At 51.6% G+C, this 18,323-nt stretch overlaps 6 protein-coding genes across 6 annotated transcripts; 4 read left to right on the forward strand and 2 right to left on the reverse strand.

The window, feature by feature from the left end:
* Positions 1–588: 588 nt before the first annotated feature.
* BJY04DRAFT_109627 (PDPK1 family serine/threonine-protein kinase) lies at positions 589–3,437 on the forward strand. Its single transcript, XM_073708110.1, has 2 exons — positions 589–2,827; positions 2,884–3,437. Exons 1-2 carry the CDS (start codon positions 740–742, stop codon positions 3,232–3,234), a joined length of 2,439 nt encoding a protein of 812 aa, XP_073568508.1. The 5' UTR covers positions 589–739; the 3' UTR covers positions 3,235–3,437.
* On the forward strand, positions 3,438–3,929 carry BJY04DRAFT_109628 (uncharacterized protein). The gene has a single exon (XM_073708111.1). The coding sequence runs from the start codon at positions 3,641–3,643 to the stop codon at positions 3,896–3,898; it is 258 nt and encodes an 85-aa protein (XP_073568509.1). The 5' UTR covers positions 3,438–3,640; the 3' UTR covers positions 3,899–3,929.
* A 189-nt stretch (positions 3,930–4,118) lies between these two features.
* Positions 4,119–6,447, reverse strand: BJY04DRAFT_195430 (Zn(II)2Cys6 transcription factor). The gene is made up of 3 exons (XM_073712214.1): positions 5,784–6,447; positions 5,181–5,715; positions 4,119–5,118 (listed from the first exon to the last, which is right to left on the reverse strand). The coding sequence occupies exons 1-3, from the start codon at positions 6,229–6,231 to the stop codon at positions 4,185–4,187; spliced, it is 1,917 nt and encodes a 638-aa protein (XP_073568510.1). The 5' UTR covers positions 6,232–6,447; the 3' UTR covers positions 4,119–4,184.
* Positions 6,448–6,756: 309 nt separating this feature from the next.
* Positions 6,757–9,115, forward strand: BJY04DRAFT_195431 (uncharacterized protein). The gene is made up of 2 exons (XM_073712215.1): positions 6,757–7,505; positions 7,567–9,115. The coding sequence occupies exons 1-2, from the start codon at positions 6,978–6,980 to the stop codon at positions 8,737–8,739; spliced, it is 1,701 nt and encodes a 566-aa protein (XP_073568511.1). The 5' UTR covers positions 6,757–6,977; the 3' UTR covers positions 8,740–9,115.
* Positions 9,116–9,753: 638 nt separating this feature from the next.
* On the reverse strand, positions 9,754–15,547 carry BJY04DRAFT_209176 (uncharacterized protein; the record flags this gene model as incomplete). The annotated part of the gene is made up of 6 exons (XM_073714087.1): positions 9,754–11,200; positions 11,289–11,316; positions 11,633–12,966; positions 13,326–15,274; positions 15,311–15,433; positions 15,467–15,547. 6 exons carry the CDS (start codon positions 15,545–15,547, stop codon positions 9,754–9,756), a joined length of 4,962 nt encoding a protein of 1,653 aa, XP_073568512.1.
* A 336-nt stretch (positions 15,548–15,883) lies between these two features.
* BJY04DRAFT_195437 (putative MFS sugar transporter protein) lies at positions 15,884–18,002 on the forward strand. Its single transcript, XM_073712216.1, has 2 exons — positions 15,884–17,170; positions 17,229–18,002. The coding sequence occupies exons 1-2, from the start codon at positions 16,190–16,192 to the stop codon at positions 17,862–17,864; spliced, it is 1,617 nt and encodes a 538-aa protein (XP_073568513.1). The 5' UTR covers positions 15,884–16,189; the 3' UTR covers positions 17,865–18,002.
* The last annotated feature ends 321 nt before the right edge of the window (positions 18,003–18,323 follow it).

Below are 18,323 nucleotides of genomic sequence, written 5' to 3' on the forward strand. Positions count from 1 at the left end.
ATGCCTCTGCCTAACTAAGAATAACAACACGACACCTAAGAGTCAGAGCCCACTCCAAAGCAACTCCATACTGGGGGCCGCTGCGTATCCATTTCGAATTTGCATAGCATCATGCTGATAATACTCTAATGCTTAGTCTGGCTTTCGTGTAGTTCAATGCTAAGAATAATCGGGTGGCTGTCATGATGATTCCCTTCAGTCTAAAGTTACTTGATTTAATTTCTCTCCGCCTCGAATCCTCCGCGTCTCCCAATCTTCCTCTGCCTCCTGCTCCTCTCGTTTACCCTCCGTCACCCTACCCTCTCTCAACCCTCCCCGTACGATTCCCCTTCGCTCGCTTTGGTCCTTTCTCTGTTGTTTTCCCCTTGTTTGCAGTGCTCAGTATCGCTCTAGTTCTGTCCCCCGACACTCCACCCCTCGTCTGATTCTGGATCATGCATTGTCCGCTCCGTCTCCGACCGCCGCCATAGTCCGTCGGTACCCCCTCTCCCTATCTCGACACTACCGAGACTGGGAACCCATACCAATACTCTCAGTCATTCCTCCTGCCAACCTCTCCAGTTCCGACCGTTGTTCCGACTTCTTGCGTTGTCCTCGCTCTCAAATTACGCAAAGATAGCTCTTCCGCTCCACGGCCGCCGGTCCTCCCCACATCGCCTCTCCCTTTCGTTTCGATCGTTAACCCCTGAGCTGGTCTATTGAGCAACAAAGTTCTCCTGTGTGAATTGCTGCGCCCAGTATGGATGGCGATATTAGTCTCTCCCAGTCTCTGGGGGGCCTACGCATAGCAAACCCGGACAACGCCTCGTTACATTCGTCGGAGGATGCTTCAACTCCGGCTGCGAGTGCTGCACCTCCAGCTTCGATAGCGCCGAATGATTCGAGGAGTGAGCCGACATCGATTGAACAACCTGGCAGTGCATTATCATCGTTTCCGCCGGTTGAAAATCGAGTCTCCTATCAATCATACCACCCCGATATACAGCAACAACCAGTTTCACATTACACCACCCCCTACTCCTCACAACCACAGCTTCCTCCCCCTTCGACTTCCTCCCGCCCCGTATCAACTTTATACGCGAACGGCGTTACGGCGACTCCCACCCGAGAAAGTTCATACCGTATCCGGACGGATTCTGCCGCCTCGTCTGCTTCTGAAAGCCTAGCACGGGCCGAATCTCGTGGAGGCTCCGCAGCCTACCAAGCTGGTGTGCCTATCCGCGATAACACGCATAGCGACCGCTCCTACCACACAGCACAAATATCATCTGCGAACGGAGCAGCAATATTGCGTCAACCATCTCGAGCACGCGCCGGAGGCGCCCCACAACTGTCCGGGTCGCCATACGGAATAGAGAATGGCCCCATGTCGAGCAGTGAAGAATGGCAAGACCGCGGTGCCGCCGTCACCGTGAGGCAGGAGATTGACGCGAATGGGAAACCGGTCGCCCGTTACATCAAGAAAGGAGTTCGGGATTTTTCTTTCGGCCACACCCTTGGGGAAGGCTCCTATAGCACCGTCGTTTTGGGAACAGATCGGCAAACTCTTAAGGAGTATGCGATCAAGATTCTGGATAAACGGCACATTATCAAGGAGAAGAAGGTGAAGTATGTAAATATCGAAAAGGATACCCTGAATCGCCTCACCGACCATCCGGGAGTTGTGCGATTGTATTATACGTTCCAAGATGAGCGCTCGCTATATTTTGTCTTGGATCTTTGCAAGGGCGGCGAACTGCTAGGCGTGCTGAAGCGAATGAGTTCGTTCGATGAAGAGTGCACGAGGTTTTATGGCGCTCAGATACTGGACGCAATCGACTACATGCACAAGCGCGGCGTCATCCACAGAGATTTGAAGCCGGAAAATGTCCTACTTGACAACCAAATGCACATCAAAATCACCGATTTCGGCACTGCAAAGATTTTGAAGAGCCCGCAACCTATCCAAAATCCTGGCGGCATTCCATCTTTAGACTCAGATATGCCTGAAGAAGAGCGTGCAAGCTCTTTTGTCGGTACGGCCGAGTATGTCAGCCCCGAGTTGTTGACCGACAAAAATGCTTGCAAAGCGAGCGACTTGTGGGCTTTTGGTTGTATCATCTATCAGCTTTTAGCGGGACGCCCACCCTTCAAAGCTGGTAATGAGTACCAAACGTTCCAGAAGATTGTCGCTTTAGAGTACGAATTCCCTCTCGGCTTTCCCAGCGTCGCTCGCGATTTGGTCGAGCGCCTCCTCGTTCTTGATCCAGCCCGGCGTCTCCCGATTGAACACATCAAAAATCATGAGTTTTTCCAAGGCATAACGTGGGGCACAGATCTCTGGAAGCAGAAGGCACCTCGCTTGAAAGCTTATAGCCCCCCTGCACGTGAGCCTATCAAACTGAATGGTGGTTCGGAAGGAGACAGCTTCCCACCGAGCATCAACACAGCACCCTCAGCTGCGAATTCGCGGGTGGTGCCCCGGCTGGTCACTGAATTGCCAGCCCCAAGCCAGCTTGACATCGAATGGTCTCCCGTATTGACCAAGAACAATGAAAGGATACTGAAGCTGGGAAATCTTGTGGTTGTCTCTTCACCGGCTTCCCATAGTCCCGTTTCGAAGCATGGGGAATATGAAGCCCCGAAGAAGTTTTCACGGTTTTTTGGGGGTAGCACGACGAAGAAGCGCCAACGCTTGGTTATGATCACTTCATCCGGCCGGATAATAATGGCTCCTGCTGGCGGAGAGGAGAAGAAGACAAAGATGGAATTGTCTTTGCTTGCTCCAGGCACACATTACCGCACCTCCACAGACGCCAAAGGCGTGTCATGCTGGATTGTGGATACGGTAAGAACTTTCCCTTATAGAACCATTTAGACTTCGTACTAACCAATAATCTGTAGCGTGAGAAGCATTTTGTTTTCGAGGACCCCAAGCCGTCGTCGAGCAACATAGGCACAACCGCTCTATCTGCACAAGACTGGCTAGATACTCTCGATCGCGCACGAGAGATGGCTCTGATGCAACAAAACAGCGGCTCTTACTCGGCCGATGATGCCTTCCGTGACCTATCCTCCGGATTCTCTAGCCACGCCAATACTCTCGACCGAGCCTCGGAAACCCCTCACGAAGCACCACCACCATCAGGACGAGCAACCCTTGTCAAGCACCAAGGAACTGATTCGGACTCTGTCAAAGGGAAGAAACGATTCAGTCGACGCCATTCGAAGAACGGCCTCGCCGCAGTTTTCTAATTTTCATCAATACACCGCCTGTTCCACTTTTTATGCTGTCGACTTCCGATACCCTGATTTTTCCAACCAGTTCACATCTTCTTGAGCTGAGTTTTTGCGGCACGACGCGGCAAATCATCTCTGCAATATGCATAAACCCGTATACACCTACAACTCTTGCTTGTGCCAGTATTCCGCATGCGGTGTATCCTCCACATCAACCCATCGGAGCTCTCACATTCCCATCAATACATATATCCCTGAGTTCACATTTCCCAACCTCGAGTCGGGCTACTTACCCATTTCCTTTGTACATCTGTTTTTTCTTCTTTCCCTTGTCGATCTATTGCATCTGTAAGAATCTCTCTTCTGTGACGTTATCATTAGTCTCGAGCGCTATTTTACCTAGTCTTGCATTTTTACAATCATGAGCGGTTTCTTCTTCTTTACTACCCTTTACTCTCTCACCTCTCTTCTCACATTATTCTTTCTTAATAGTCGCTCGATACTCTTTTCTCGCTCCCGTTTTTACCACTGTTCTTGGCCGATGGTGATGTTGATTGATATCTCTGCTGCATTTAGATGGAAGGAGTCCCCCCCTCACGCATATATTCTCTATTTGACCCTTCTCGTCCATATTTCCAACCAAGATATATATTATATGACCTATTGTATCCCATCCTAGCTTTTTCAATCCACTGTTGTGGGACGAGACCTGCTGTCCTGGGATCTGAGTACTTTTCGAGTCTATACATAACCAGTCTGTAAATAGTTGAGCAAAACAATTCGAAGAATCACCGCGGCCGTTGAGCCGATGCCAAGTATAAAGAGCATACAGATTACGGGAAACTGAATATTTACTATACCTCTGCTAAAGCGGAAGTGTAGTAGAAACTAAAATAAATGGTTCTCAGCATGTTGAAAGATTTACGTACAGGGTATTAATAACTACGGTAAACAAAGTGCGGCATTCATATAAATAGCCAATCAATCCTGGAATCATCCAACTCCTGAATCCAGTCAAAGTCATCATCATCATAGTAATAGTCGTCACTAGGGCTTAACGGTGTAGCCGTCGAAGGAGTGGCCGTGGTCACAGTCGGAGTAGGTGTAGTAGTAAGCGAAGGCGATCGCGACGCGACCGAAGAAAAGCTATTATAGTCGTGATCATGGTCTGCACGGAACCTGGCCTTAGATCCCTCTTCACGGCGATGATCACGCTTTCGCCACATCATCGTGAGAACCCATGCGGCGTTACGGACGTTAACGCTTGTGAGGTGAAAGTAGAGGCTGCGGAGGGTTTCGAGGATGAATGGGCGCTGCGCGGGGTCTCTGCATTCGGCGCCGGCGATGAAGGAGGGCCAGATGAGGCATTTAAAATGTGGGTCGGAGGAGGGTATGAGGGTGAACTGGTGGATGAGAAAGGCGGCAACTTCGGTGTGGTCAAGGGGAAGGCCAATGGTCGTAGAGACAGTCGTCGCGCCTGGTCGAGGGCGAGATAGAACTCTGGTAGCGTAGAGGTAGACAGCGGCCTTGTATATATTTGCTAGGGCAATCCGCATGGAAAGATCCGGAAGAAAAAGGTAGCTTTGGAGTGACTCTGCCCAAGCAACGGGGTCAAAAGCCTGAATATGTTTGGGGAGATTCTCAGGGCAGTGGAGAGGGTTTGAGCCTTCTGGGAGATATTCGGATGGGAAGACCGTGCTCGGTTGGGAACTTAAATCGTGACTGAGTTCAAGGTCAAAGAATGCGTGGACGAAGAAAATAGCCTCCAGCAAATAGGCAGGACAGCCGACCCAGGATGTTTCTTCTAGGCGCTTCAGAGCCGAAGCTCCCATGGCAGAGGTATAGAAAGGCTTCGATAGAGTACCGGGTCGAGCCAAAGTGGAGCCCATGAGCTGGATTCTACATGGAAATGTTAGCTCAGACTATATAATATTTAAATGGACGTCAAGCCTCCAACTTACACTAGACATCCATCGGTAGCAAAATCATCCAGCCAGTTCATCATAGTTTGCGCTTGACTTGATTTGACATGGCTACGATTCTCCAACAATTTCTTTGCCCCTTCCAAGTGGAATTTCCAAGCACCATGTCCTGATTCAATGGCATCCATCAAAGCAAGAACCATGATGGCTGCCAAAGTACGGTTGTCGCTGCGGAGACTGGGGTCAGACACATCCCGTGACAGCTGGTGTAGAGCACGTTGCTTAAGTCCAAGGAAATGCTCATAGGCTCTGGGGCAAGAACGTCGAGACAAGGCGCCGAGGTCGGCTGGTCCTACCGCTTCTGGTGGAGTAGTTGGATCGCTAATTGATAGTCTCGCACCAGCCCACGGCATGGGAGAAAACTCCCCGTTTGCCAAAATCACGTAATGTAAGGCACCCATAGCAGCGAGCGAGTGAGCAATGACAGGCGAATCATTGACCAACGGGATGAGATCCTGAAAAGGGTTCTTCACATTAGAATAGAGAGTCAAATACCCAGCAAGGTTTTGATTGACTGTTGGGGAGAAGAATATTAAATTAGCTGAGATTGCTGTATGAGTGAGATGTTGGCGATGAACATACAGTGGCTGATATAAAATCTGGACAATCGACTGCAGTCCTGGAACAATGGATCTACGAGCACCCATGGTGTCTGGACTGTAATGTCTGTCGCGACCGTTTCCTGAGAGGCAATCCGCGTCAACTCCGTCGACTTGGCCGCACGGTTCTCGTCAGGAAGTTGGGGATTTGACGAGTTCGTCGTCCCGGCGTAAGTAGCTATCTCGACGGAGGTGGAATCGGCATGGTCAAGCTCATCATGGCTCTTGTGAGCATCATCGAGTTTCTTTTTAGAATCACCGAAGCTGCGACCCATCATCTTGCCCCGACTAGCCACTCCACCCTTGACCCAAACGAGGGGTTTTTGATACCCCAGACATTCCTTCCCCGCATCCCGGCACTTCCGACACGTGGGGAGTCCATTGTCGCAGATAATGCGGCGGCGACGGCAGGTATAGCAGCCTTTGCTCATGGCGTTGCACCGACACAGCAGAACTGAACGGAGACTCGATCAGAAAACCCGAGCATGACACCACTCGCCATCCTTGGGGGAGAAAATGTCGCAGAAAGAGCGGATATATCGGTTAGGCGGGATTGGAATCAGCAGGGGCGTCTGATAAGAGGATGACGGGCAGCAGCAGCATCAGCCATGGGAAAAAGCAATGAAATGGAACGAGTCAGATGGGCCGGGCAGAGCAGAGCGGAGAGCTGAATGGAGGTCGAGTCGAGACTCGAGATTCCCCGAAGGATGGGTCAGATCACATGACGGGACCGATAAGGAAAGCTTATCGACGGTTACGATACGATACGATACGATACGATACCGGTATGGATCTTCATGTGACTGCAACCGAGTGCCTGGGTTCACCACCACAACAAATCACCTCCCATCAACAACTGCTCTTCCTTTCTCCTGAATCCGCCACCATGGATCTCCCCTAGTTGCTCCCTCGGAGTTTCCTGTCCTTTGTACGTTCTTTTCCCATGGTTCTATTCCATTTTCTTTCCGTTTTGTGACTCTTTGTTGACAACTTACTGATCTTGATTATAGTTCTACTTTGTCGCTATTCTTAGTTCGCTATCCGTACCCTCGCGCCCGCTGAGGCCGAGATCTAGCGACCTTCCACCGAGTCTCCTCTACAATATCGTGTGCGCTACCTTAGATTGGATGCTGCACGTAAGAATATTCTAGGTGTTCGATCACCGCACCCTCATACTATGCGAAAGTCCTCTGTGCCTACTACACACTCAGAAATGGTCTCCCAGGCTCAAGTGCTCGAGCGCTCCATGCCTGCTCAAAGCGCACTGTCATCTGTGTCGCGTCACTCCCACACCACTCGGCGACATCGCTCGAGTCGCTCCCATCACGGCGGCCTCATCCATCAGCCTCTGAACGATTTTCCGATCTTCACCCATACTGGTGACGTTGAGATAGTGATACGCGCTGGCCCCCAAGAGAACCGGTATCTTTTGCACCGACTCATCCTCGCGCAATGCTCTGGCTTCTTTGAGACTAGCACACAGGAAGAGTGGTCGCGACAACCCGCCGTGAGCCGGCCACCCAACAACCCCGACTCGGGAACCCTATCGCGAATCAGTGAAGACGCTTCGTCGCTTTCCAATGGTTCCACCTTGGCGCAGTCCGACGCCGGGGTAACTCAATTAGCGCCCGAGAAGAAGCGATGGCGGTATGAACTAGACTGGGAAAATAAGGCAGAGGATGAGGAACCAATACTCGCCCAGAAGGTATGTACCTCGTCCCGTATTGGCCCGGTCAACACGAACTTACTCCCGGCATTGGTTCCAGCCACCTAGTACCTCTGGTGCCATCGTGAGCGACTTCGGACCGTATGCGAAGCCGATGACCAAACCATCGAGCAATCATGCCGGATTTGCTCGCTCTATGGCAAACTTGGCTGGTCTGCAGTCCGTAATCCATCTGCCACATAGGTCGAGTGCGGTAGCGGCGGCTGCAGCAAACACGAACGCGACCAATGAAAGGACGATGGATCCCATACTCCGTGATTATGACAACCTGTTCCGGCTATTCTACAACCACCCACCAATACTTAACACCATCAACATTGCTACTGCATATGCAGAATGCAAGGCCCTTCTAGCCCTGGCGGATATGTATGATGCCCTACCCGTCACTGGACCCCGCGTCGACCACCATCTTCTAGGCTTTGGGTCGCGACTTTTCAAACAAATCGCCAAATATCCGCCAAGCTATCTCAAGCTAGGGTACCTTGCACGAAGTCGTGTCATCTTCTCCGAGGCCCTGATCCACGTCGTCGGCCAATGGCCGGCAGGACAATCCCATCTCCGCAGCGGACCCTATTCCCCGCTGCCTCCTCTCGTACAGGACATTATCGAGGACAAATATGAGGATTTGGAGGACCTTAAGGCACGCATTGACTCCAAACTTTTGCGTCTTACGCTCACCACATCCCGCGGGGAGCGTGTCACTCCGCAAAACGCCTACTTGGACTGGCTTGCCATCTCCCTCTTCCGGCAATGGCTTGTTGATAGCACCACCCCACCTCCACCACCGATTCTCAAAAATAACAGTCACCCTGCGAATCATGTCCAATCTAACCGTGCAGCTTCTGCAACAACTGCGACAACTCTCTCCGCTTCCCGACCGACCGACAGCCCAACCGTGACCACGACAGCAGTTGCTTCGGCTCGCGTCTATCGGCTTATTGGCTCCTCCTCGACGCAAGCGTACCTCTCGCATGAGGAACTCAAGAAGTTTCTCAAGGTTCACCCGACAGCGTCCTCGGAGGCCCTGTATACCCGTGAGGTGCTTAAGCGATTCGAACGAAAGATGGACGAAATCAAGCGGCTGGCCCGTGAAATCGTCAAACCTCTCATGCGCAACTTTCTTGAATTGGATCTAAAAGGAGGTGACTTGAGCGATACAATTCCTTACCTTACATGTGTCAAAGTCGAAGATGACGATATCCCGTGGGAATGATTTACGACCGAAATGACTGCCGATACCCAAACCATCTCAGACTCTTATGCTTATGACTTTACGACCTCGATGAGATCTCTTTATTAACGATATTACAACTCCAATTTCGACCTTCTCATCTCCGCTGTTCCAAACTTTGCCACGTCGTTACGCCAGGTTGATGAAGTGATGATTCTCTTGTTTGTTTCTGCTGACGATTTGGGCTCCCTTCCACCCTGCTGTATACTTTTGCATGTGGGCGGTATTTTTATCACATTGGGATTATTTACAGTACCATTTACATAACACCTGCAGGATAAGAGTACATGTACAGAGCAATTGGATAATTTGCCAACCGGTTTGCCTAGAGAACTAAATGAACAACAATATTTTACAATCTCCGTACAGTATTGGCTGATTTTCCAATCAACCAGTCTGCCTAAGTAAGTAATAAGCACCAGCATTCATCCTACAGAGTATCTTCGAAACTGGCTACAGGATCGCCTAGGTAACCTAGAAGCCTCCAGTGCCACTTGTACACCCCCAACCGTATCATTCGAATCCGACCTGCAGGCGGCACTTGCCGCCAATCAATGCGAAGGCAACCGGCTCCCAACTGGAGCTGGAGCTGGAGTCGGAGCTCACCTCAGGAGAGGTTTCCAGACCCCGACAGCCACGTCAAGACTGCGCTTATGCATGGGCTCCTTCGGCGAGGCGACCCGTACCGTGCAGTTTGGGCCTGAGGCCCTGAGTTGAGTTAGTCACCCGAGATTCCTGGTCTGTACCCTACAAAAGAAATTATATCGATTTTGGAGTACTTCTTTTGCGGCTTATGGAGAAAGGGGAGGGTCATGCTAGTTATCTGATTGTTTTCTTTCTCAATCTAAGTGGTGTTGTCGAAAATCTGAAAGTATTTAGTTGATATAAATTATCTACTGTTCTCTAGATAGAGAATCATGGTCGCTTGCTATAGCAAGATACTTATTATAATACAGGTAGGTAGATGTATAGTACACGTCAGAAGAATCCAGGTGCTCATGGGTTCTGCTTCCCAATCACCTCGAGGCCGCCCATGAATGGCCGCAGGACTTCAGGGATAACGACTACCCTGTTCTCCGTATCCCATCCGTTTTCTAGAATGGCGGCCAAAACTCTCGGTACGGCCATTGCAGTTCCGTTCACGGTATGCGGGAAACGAGTTTCTTTTGCTCCATTTCTGCGCACGCGTGTGCCTAATCGCCGGGACTGGTAGTCTGTGCAGATGGAGGCCGAAGTGACTTCTCCCCATGCACTCTCAAAATCCTCGCCGCGCAATCGCGACGGGAACAGGGCTTCGATATCGCGTTTGCGGGTGGCGCTAGCGCCGAGGTCGCCTGTTGGCATTTCAAGGATGCGGCAGGGGAGGCGGAGGGAGGTAAGGATCTCTTTTTGTACTGTGAGGAGATTATCGAAGAGGTCGTCGGATGTTGGTGTAGATGACGCGGGGAAGTTATCTGCCCAGCCGAACATCTCCACCTTTGTGAATTCGTGGACGCGGTACAAGCCCTTTGTGTCTACGCCGCGAGACCCTGCTTCGGCGCGATAGCAGCGGCTAGGGCCTACTAACTTGAGCGGGAGGGCAGAAGCATCGAATTCACGACCAGCATGCATGGCAGCTAGGGGAATCTCGGCTGTAGCAGCGAGAGACCGCTGGGGCTTGGCCTTGTCTTTCTCCGCCTGCTCAATGGCCCATATTTGTTGTTCATTGTTTTGGTCGCGGGGCTGAAAGCCGCACGCATCTGCAACGTAGGAGTAGACGATCGAGGGCGGAGATACGGGATTCCAACCGTGTCGTCGAGCAACCGAGAGAGAGTACTGAATTAGGGCTTGTTCTAGGATGGCGCCCTCGCCGGTGAGGAAGTACCAGCCCCAGCCAGTGGTGGTCGCAGCGCTGGCAAAGTCTATTAGACCAAGAGCAGAGCCAATGGCGACATGAGAGCGAGAGGAGTCGGAGTGGTGGACCCAGGAGGGCGGCGATTGAGGGTCGAAATTGAGGTATTCTATAAGAGCTGGCTCGGAGCCGACGGGGGTGTGAGCGGAGGAGAGATTGGGTAGCGAAAGTGCGAGTTCGTTGATTTGTTCGCCATATGAGGCCATGCGAGTTGTCAGCGTCTGCGATTCATTTTTCAATTGCTGGGCTTCGGCGCGGAGAGCGGGCTCTTGTTCTTTTTCTTTATGGTCGGTGGCTGGATTCTGAAGCCTCCCAATTGTTTTCTCGAGGGCTTTTATTCGTGAGCGCGAGGGCTTGAGCTGTATATCTATTTGGCGAATTTCATCTGAGAGCTGTTGGATTTTAGACGGATAGTCCGCTTGCGTGGGGTAATTGCGATTGCGACAGTTTTCAGCGTAGAGCTCGGGGTTCTGGCGGATGTGCTTGATGTCGGGGGCGGGTCTTGGAGCGGTGGGAGGACGAGGGATGGAGGCGTAAGAGCGACGAGAAAGCCTGCAATAGATGCACACTCTCTGGTAGAGGGGAGGACGCATCATGACTGCAGAGTCAATGTGTTTATCTGCGAATTGAAGCTATCCACGATTTTATCTGGGGAAACATGCCATATTCTGCCATTGTTTACCGCTTTCACATGTGCGCCGATCTCGAACGGAGTACTCCGTACACTGCCTGGATTCTTACGCTGCTCTGCTCTTATCTATTATTGCTTTGTCTGCATACTGCATGGAACTATCTCAAATCTATCAAGATGTGGCAATCAAATGTTCAAACAACGCCTTCAGATAGTATGCCGATTGCTTCGGATACCTTGTCTTATCCGGAGAGTCAAAGTCGATGAAAGTGCTACCAAATCGGTCCGAGTAGCCAGCGGCCCATTCTACTCTTGTTAGCTTCAGAGGAGAAACCAAGAAGGACTACACTTACCCCAGTTGTCGGTAAAGGTCCAGCCAAAGTATGACCGAATATCAACCCCATCCTCTTTGACAGCACGGGCCAACCCACCCACATAGCCCTCGAAGAATCGTATGCGGAAGGTGTCGTTGAGCACCTCTGGGGTCGGGGCCGTCTCCCCCTTAGCAGTTGTACCATTCTCTGTGACATAAATGGGCACATGATACCGGTTCCAGATCCAATTCAGCAGCTTGCGGAATCCTACCGGTGCCATTCGCAACCAAGGTGTATCAGACTCTTCGCCACGAGACTCGCCCTTGCTGTTGGTGTCGTGGACAATGATATTACCTTTATGGTCGTTTATATCTGCAGGTGTGTCCTTGTGCTCTACAAAGAAGGTTGTATATGAGTTCATGCCGTAGAACTCGGAACTTCCCAGCACGAGCCCCGACTCCTCTGGAGTGAACCGTGGAAGGCGGTCCCCGAGCTGAGCGCGCATTGATGCAGGGTAATCGCCGGTCTTGTATAGAGGATCTGCGAACCATGCAATCTCAAACTCTCGTGCTCGCTCTGCTGCCTCTTGGTCCTTTTCACTCTCACTGAAGGCCTCTGACCAGTTCCCGTGCAGGGTAATGCCAATGGTCCCATTTTGAATCGACTTGAACTCTTCTTTATAGAGCTTCGAGGCGTAAGCGTGGGCTATCAACTCTGTATGAGAGACGGTAAATGGCTCTGTAGAGGAGTCTCCCTCCTCATTGAGATCTCGAAAGGAGGACCGAGCAGGAGCATGCACACCCGCCGCATAGCCAGCCAGCGAATACACTCCGGGCTCGTTGAAAGTAATCCAATGGCGGACCCGTGGCCCTAATCTCTCAAAGCAGACACGTGCGTAGCGAACAAAATCAGGAACGAATCTCTCCTGGTTGAGCATGCCTCCATATCGATCTTCTAGAGCCTGCGGCACGTCCCAGTGAAAGAGGGTCACAAATGGCGTAATGCCATTCCTGAGTAGCTCTTCAATCAGGTCTTGGTAGTACTTGATGCCTAGCTCATTGACAGGATCGTCCGCTCCTCCAAGCGGAATAATACGTGACCAGGATAGCGAGAATCGGTATGCATTGACCCCGTACGACTTCATCAACGCGACGTCCTCGCGAAAGAAGTCATAAGACCTAACCGCATCGTCGGCTGTGCTGCCATCTTTGACCTTGCCGGGAGTGTGGCCGAAGGTGTCCCAGATCGAGAGGCCTTTGCCGTCCTTGTTCCACGCTCCTTCAACCTGCGGCGCTGCAGTGGCGTAGCCATGGAAGAAATCAGGGCGCAGAGTACCCTTGAGGTCCTCGACTGGGGTCAAATCCATGGTCATGCTTTGGTCGTCTTTTTCGTCGTGTTCCTTGAAAGTCCGTGCTTGTCCAGGCTAAATGGCCACTTGAACAAGAGCTTAAGAAGAGTGCCATCGACGCCTCAAACAATCAATCCTTGGATCTCGGGCCTTTCCTCGGATAATCGGGGGCTTGGCTTTCAATTCGAGCCGGTGATTGTTGGAAAACACCCTTGGGCATTTTTCCGGCGGGGTTTGCAGGAGGGGCTGCTAGCTCTAACTACGGCCCTAATAGCGCCACGATTTTGAAGTGCCATTTAGCTTTGGCTTGGATTTTCGTTTACTCTTGAAATGCTTGTTTAATCATCTTCGTCGTTGAGGATGGTCACCCCCTTCGCTTCCAACACCTTGCGTGCTCCGTCTGGGTAGTGAACCACAGCCCTAAGTCCTAGTTCTGACTTCACAATAACCGGCCCTTGGATGGCTCCATCTTCCCAGCCAAACTCAAGCTCGAAGCCACCACGCGCCCGGACTCCCCGAAGCCGCCCAGTCTTCCATGCTGCTGGGCAGGCGGGGAGTAGTCGTATGATACCGTCTTCATGTGACTGCACCAACATCTCCAAGATTCCGGCGCCACCTCCGAAATTACCATCGATCTGGAATGGCGGATGTGTATCTAAGAGGTTCGGTAGGGTCGAATCCGCTAAGAGTCGCTCCAGATGTGAGGAGCACTCGTTTACGTCCCTCAACCGGGCATGCAGGTTGAGAAGCCACGCTCTGCTCCACCCTGTATGGCCACCACCGGCTGCCTGTCGTCGGCGGAGAGTAACAGCGCAGGCTTTGGCTAGCTCGGGTGTTGTGTCCACAGTGATGTCTTTACCCGGATATAGAGCCCAAAGATGCGAAACGTGCCGATGACCCGGCTCGAGCTCATCATAATCAGACATCCATTCTTGGAGCTGCCCTGCTGAACCAATACGGATTGGAGGCAGTCGGAGTAGCGTTTCCTTTACACTAGGCAGGAGTTCATCTTGCGAGAGACCTAGTACCTCTAGTGCTGCGACAAATGCCTCCAAGACAGCGCGCACCAACTGGACGTCAATCGTTGAGCCTTCGCACAGCACACCTGCCTCTCCCTGTGCAGCACGATACGTATTCTCAGGAGATAACGATGGGTTGGTTACCTTGTATTGACCCGAGGCGTCGTCCACTAGGAAATCTACTAGGAACTCGACGCAGCCTCTTAGCACTGGGAATAGATGGGCTAGCGAGATCTGATCTCCGGTAAAGCGGAAGTGCTCCCAAATATGAAAACAAAGCCAAGCACCACCTAGCGGCCAAAGAGTGGCCGGCATCCAGCGGTCCACAGGAGCTGTATCAGCCCAAATATCAGTGTTGTGGTGCACCGTCCACCCGCGACAACCGTACATTTTACGTGCGGTTTCGGCGCCGGTAACAGCAAGACGCTCGAGCAAGCTGAACAGGGGTCGCTCACACTCAGACAGATTGCCCACGTTGGCGGGCCAATAGTTCATCTGGAGGTTTATATTGATCGTGTAACGACAGCCCCATGGAGGATGAAACGAAGGGTTCCAGATACCCTGCAGTGTCGCAGGCAATACGCGATCTGAGCCATCTTTCTTCCCTGGGCGACTACAGGATATCAAGAGGTAGCGGCTGTAGTGCAGGTACAGAGCGAAGAGCCCTGGATCTCGCTCATTCTTGATCCGCTCGTCTGTGGGTTTGTATGTTGCGTCCGGACTCAATTGCAATTCCAGGCGCCCATATAGGGCTTGATAATCAGTTATATGTCGACGCCATATGTCGTCTATTGAGTAGGCCAGTGCCGCGTCTAAATCGGCAGTCGTCGCTCGAATAATGTTTTCGTGTCGGTAAGTCGTCTGCGCAGCGACCAGGACCAGGACATCCCTCGCAGTGACGACGAGGTTCTTGCCGACTCGCTCGATTCTGGCGGACTCCTGATCGCCGTTCTCGCAGCGAATTGCTACCTTGCAGCTGGCGCGGTTACTGTCCTTGCCTCCTGGAGTGACCTGCATCGTTATTGACCGATCGTCTACCGATAATTCGTCTAGAAACTCATTGGTTTCGTATTCCAGATCGCTTAGCCGACTGAGACGAACTAAGAACTCGGTATGCCGCGAAGCTTGTATCCGAATAGCGAGTACACCGTCAGGATGGCTGGCAAGTACCTGACGATGAAATTGAACGCCATTGTACTCATACTGTACATGGGCAATTCCCTCGTTCAAATCCAAGGATCGTCGATAGCTTGCCACCTGGTCGAAGGAATGGCCAAATTCCAGAGACAGGGTACCGAGAGGTTCACAGTGTCGCTGGCTAATTGGAGAGGCGAAGAAAGCGCGACGGACCAATTGCTCGGCCTGCTTGTGATCTCCTTGTCGAATCAACTCCCGCAACCGTGGTAGATTCTTTAATGCATCTTCTGGAAGACGGTCTTGCGGACCTCCATACCAGACCGAGTCCTCATTGAGCTGGAGCAATTCAGTATCGATCCTCCCATAGACCATGGCCCCAAGTCGTCCATTGCCTACCGGTAGGGCCTCGTCCCATCCAATAGCGGGTTTCTGGTACCAAAGCTCGGACATAGTATATCTGAGGATTTGCGACTGTCCATGCAATCAATTGGAAGTGTGCTCCAAAAGACTTGTCTTTAACAACGAACCTGGGCGACACGGACCGTTGGCCGAGACCGAAATGGACAAGACGGCCAGAAGATGATTCCTTCTTTGCTCCTCTCTGCATTCGCCATCACCAGCTCACATTTTCCCGCAAACCTCCGCGGGCAGGGTCTGATTCGCGGAAATTCACCGCAGTTATTTCCCAAGCTCTTTGGAGGCCGGGGGTCAGACCACGAGGGCATCCAATTCGGTAAGAGCGACAAGGGCTTAACCTGATCAAGCTAGTTTCGAGTGGGGCTCGGGGTCTGGGGAAATCTAGTTGCTCTTTCCCCGGCTAATGTCTTGCCCTACTACCTAGGCCCCTAGCACATGGCGGAGATATCTATATGCCGCCTTTGAGGGGGTCCGCCAAAGCGGCCAAACAGCCTTTCCACGCCACTACTTGCAGGAAAAGGAGGTATGGCCGACTGCTTTCCAATGGAGGTCCACTAGATACGCCCGATATATAACATTCCGCCCAGCCCCTTCAACGTCTTGCATTCCGCTGCCCGCGGCTTCTATCGGGAAAAACACAACCACACTGCTTGTTCTTCACACAACCCATTCGCCATGACGAAAGAGACGACTGAGCATACCGTGGAGGAGCACCTTCCTTCTAAGAGTGCTGATCATGTGGAAGAAGCAGTCCTTGCCAGTTTGACCGAGGATGACGTCTGGAAGATATCCCAGCAGTCTCTGAACATGTATAGCTGGACAGGAGTTCGCATCTGCCTCATTCTGTTCGTTCAAGGCTGTAATCAAGCTGGCTACGGAATTGACTGGGCTGTCATCAGCGGCATTAACGCCTTTGATTCATGGCACGACTTCTTTGGGCTGCAAAGTTCTGGACATTCTTTAGGCCTGATCAATGCTCTGATGAATATAGGCAACGTGTGTGGTGCGCCGTTTCTCGCTCTTTCAGATGTTATTGGGCGCCGCGCTGTCAACTTCATCGGTAACATCTTCATCATCGCTGCGTCTATCATGCAGGCCACGGCACCTAACCTAAAGGTGTTCATGGCTGGCAGGTTCTTCATGGGCTTCGGATCTGCCTTGCTTTCTAGCTCGCAATATATGGGCGAGATCTCACCTGTCCATCTACGTGGTCTTCTTGTCGGTATATTTGGAGCCTGCTTCCAGATTGGCAGTTTGAGCATGACATCTGCAATGATTGGTTTCACGAAGCTAGAGGGCGACATTCAATGGCGTCTCCCTCTATACCTTAACATGGTATTCCCCGTCATCGTCTGCCTAGGCATGTTTACCCTTTGCCCCGAATCTCCACGTTATTATATCATGCGAGGCAAGCGGGATGCAGCCCGGCGAGTCATCGCAAAGTACCACACTACCAGCGGCGACCTTGACCAGCCCATCGTCAACATCGTTACCTCCCAAATGGAAGCCTCCATCGAGAACGACCGCCAAATCAAGCACCAAAAGTTCTGGGATTACTCGGTCTTCTTGACCCGCACCGTGAGGTATCGCCTTCTCGTGCTCGTGCTGTACTCCGTTTTCCAGCAATGGAATGGCGGCGGCATCATTACCTACTACGTAAGTCCTCGTTGTGACCACCTACCTCCTTCGCAGCCCTAACAGGATAACAAAATAGATGGTTCCCGCTCTCGAGACAATCGGCATCGACGGCTCAATGGAACAGCTCGGCATTCAGCTGGGCACAACGGCAACCTATTTCGTTTTCACTGCCGTTGGCGCCCTAATCATCGACCGTATCCGGCGTCGTACCATGATCTTCATCGGTCTAGCAACCATGATCCTCTTCCAGACCACAACAACCATAACATCCTGGCAATACGACGTCGGCGGCTCAAAAGCCGCCGCCGCTCTCACGATTCTGTGGATCTACCTATACCAAACCTGCAGCGCCATCTTCATCGCCACGATGCACAATCTCTACCCTATAGAAATTCTCTCCTTGCCTCTCCGCGCAAAGGGAATGGCTCTGTATGGCCTTATCCAAGGCGGAGCAGGAGCTGTGCAAACATACGGTATAAGCGTTGGCATTGGAAAGATCGGTTATAAAATCTGGGTGGTCTACATCGTGTACAACACTGTCCAGCTGGTGTTGAGTTACTTTGTGTTCCCGGAGACGAGCGGACTCTCACTTGAGGAGATTGATGCAGTATTCGAGACACCAGGGGTGGCGCCAGTGAAGATGTCGATGGATATCTACAAAGCGAAGAAGGAGATGGCGCGGGCTAATCGAGAGGATGAGGATAGGGCTTGAGCGCTGATGCTTACGTATGCGCGTGACGACATCCATGTACTTGCATCGTCTCAAATGATGGTTACGGTTGCAGGAATTCAACTCAGGAGTATAAGTCTTGACGGCTCTTTGATAATATAATCTGGATCGACTATCCCATAGTCAACCTTGCCGAACGCCCAAGTAGGTATGCTCAATTGTACCTAGACACTTCGGTATCTGCAAGAGCATGCATGCCATGGTTGTCATATTGAATTGTTAGGTACCTGAGTGTACAGAATACACCACTACCTTAGGTGTGTAGTACACAACTAGTAGTGCTAACGGTGGGTGATCAACAATATCTTAGGGAAGGAAGCTTGAGGGGCCCGGCTGAGTAACTCGGTCCCAAGAATTATGTTCTTTCCTGAGCAGGCCTCTTGGGGTGACCGGTAGATAGGATTACTGCATTTTTTAGGCTGGGCAGGAGGTTGACGCGGT

Source organism: Aspergillus karnatakaensis (assembly GCF_047715665.1).
Source record: "Aspergillus karnatakaensis strain CBS 102800 unplaced genomic scaffold BJY04scaffold_44, whole genome shotgun sequence".
Classification (NCBI taxonomy): Eukaryota; Fungi; Ascomycota; class Eurotiomycetes; order Eurotiales; family Aspergillaceae; genus Aspergillus; species Aspergillus karnatakaensis.

Coding starts and splice junctions, on each gene's coding strand:
- BJY04DRAFT_195430 (XM_073712214.1), bottom strand. CDS start 6,231: ATGAGCAAAGGCTGCTATACCTGCCGTCGCCGCCGCATTATCTGCGAC. Junction 5,716..5,783: donor CAGATTTTATATCAGCCACT/GTATGTTCATCG, acceptor TCTCCCCAACAG/TCAATCAAAACCTTGCTGGG. Junction 5,119..5,180: donor GCTACCGATGGATGTCTAGT/GTAAGTTGGAGG, acceptor ATTTCCATGTAG/AATCCAGCTCATGGGCTCCA.
- BJY04DRAFT_195431 (XM_073712215.1), top strand. CDS start 6,978: ATGCGAAAGTCCTCTGTGCCTACTACACACTCAGAAATGGTCTCCCAG. Junction 7,506..7,566: donor AACCAATACTCGCCCAGAAG/GTATGTACCTCG, acceptor CATTGGTTCCAG/CCACCTAGTACCTCTGGTGC.
- BJY04DRAFT_195437 (XM_073712216.1), top strand. CDS start 16,190: ATGACGAAAGAGACGACTGAGCATACCGTGGAGGAGCACCTTCCTTCT. Junction 17,171..17,228: donor GCGGCATCATTACCTACTAC/GTAAGTCCTCGT, acceptor ATAACAAAATAG/ATGGTTCCCGCTCTCGAGAC.
- BJY04DRAFT_109627 (XM_073708110.1), top strand. CDS start 740: ATGGATGGCGATATTAGTCTCTCCCAGTCTCTGGGGGGCCTACGCATA. Junction 2,828..2,883: donor CATGCTGGATTGTGGATACG/GTAAGAACTTTC, acceptor AATAATCTGTAG/CGTGAGAAGCATTTTGTTTT.
- BJY04DRAFT_109628 (XM_073708111.1), top strand. CDS start 3,641: ATGAGCGGTTTCTTCTTCTTTACTACCCTTTACTCTCTCACCTCTCTT.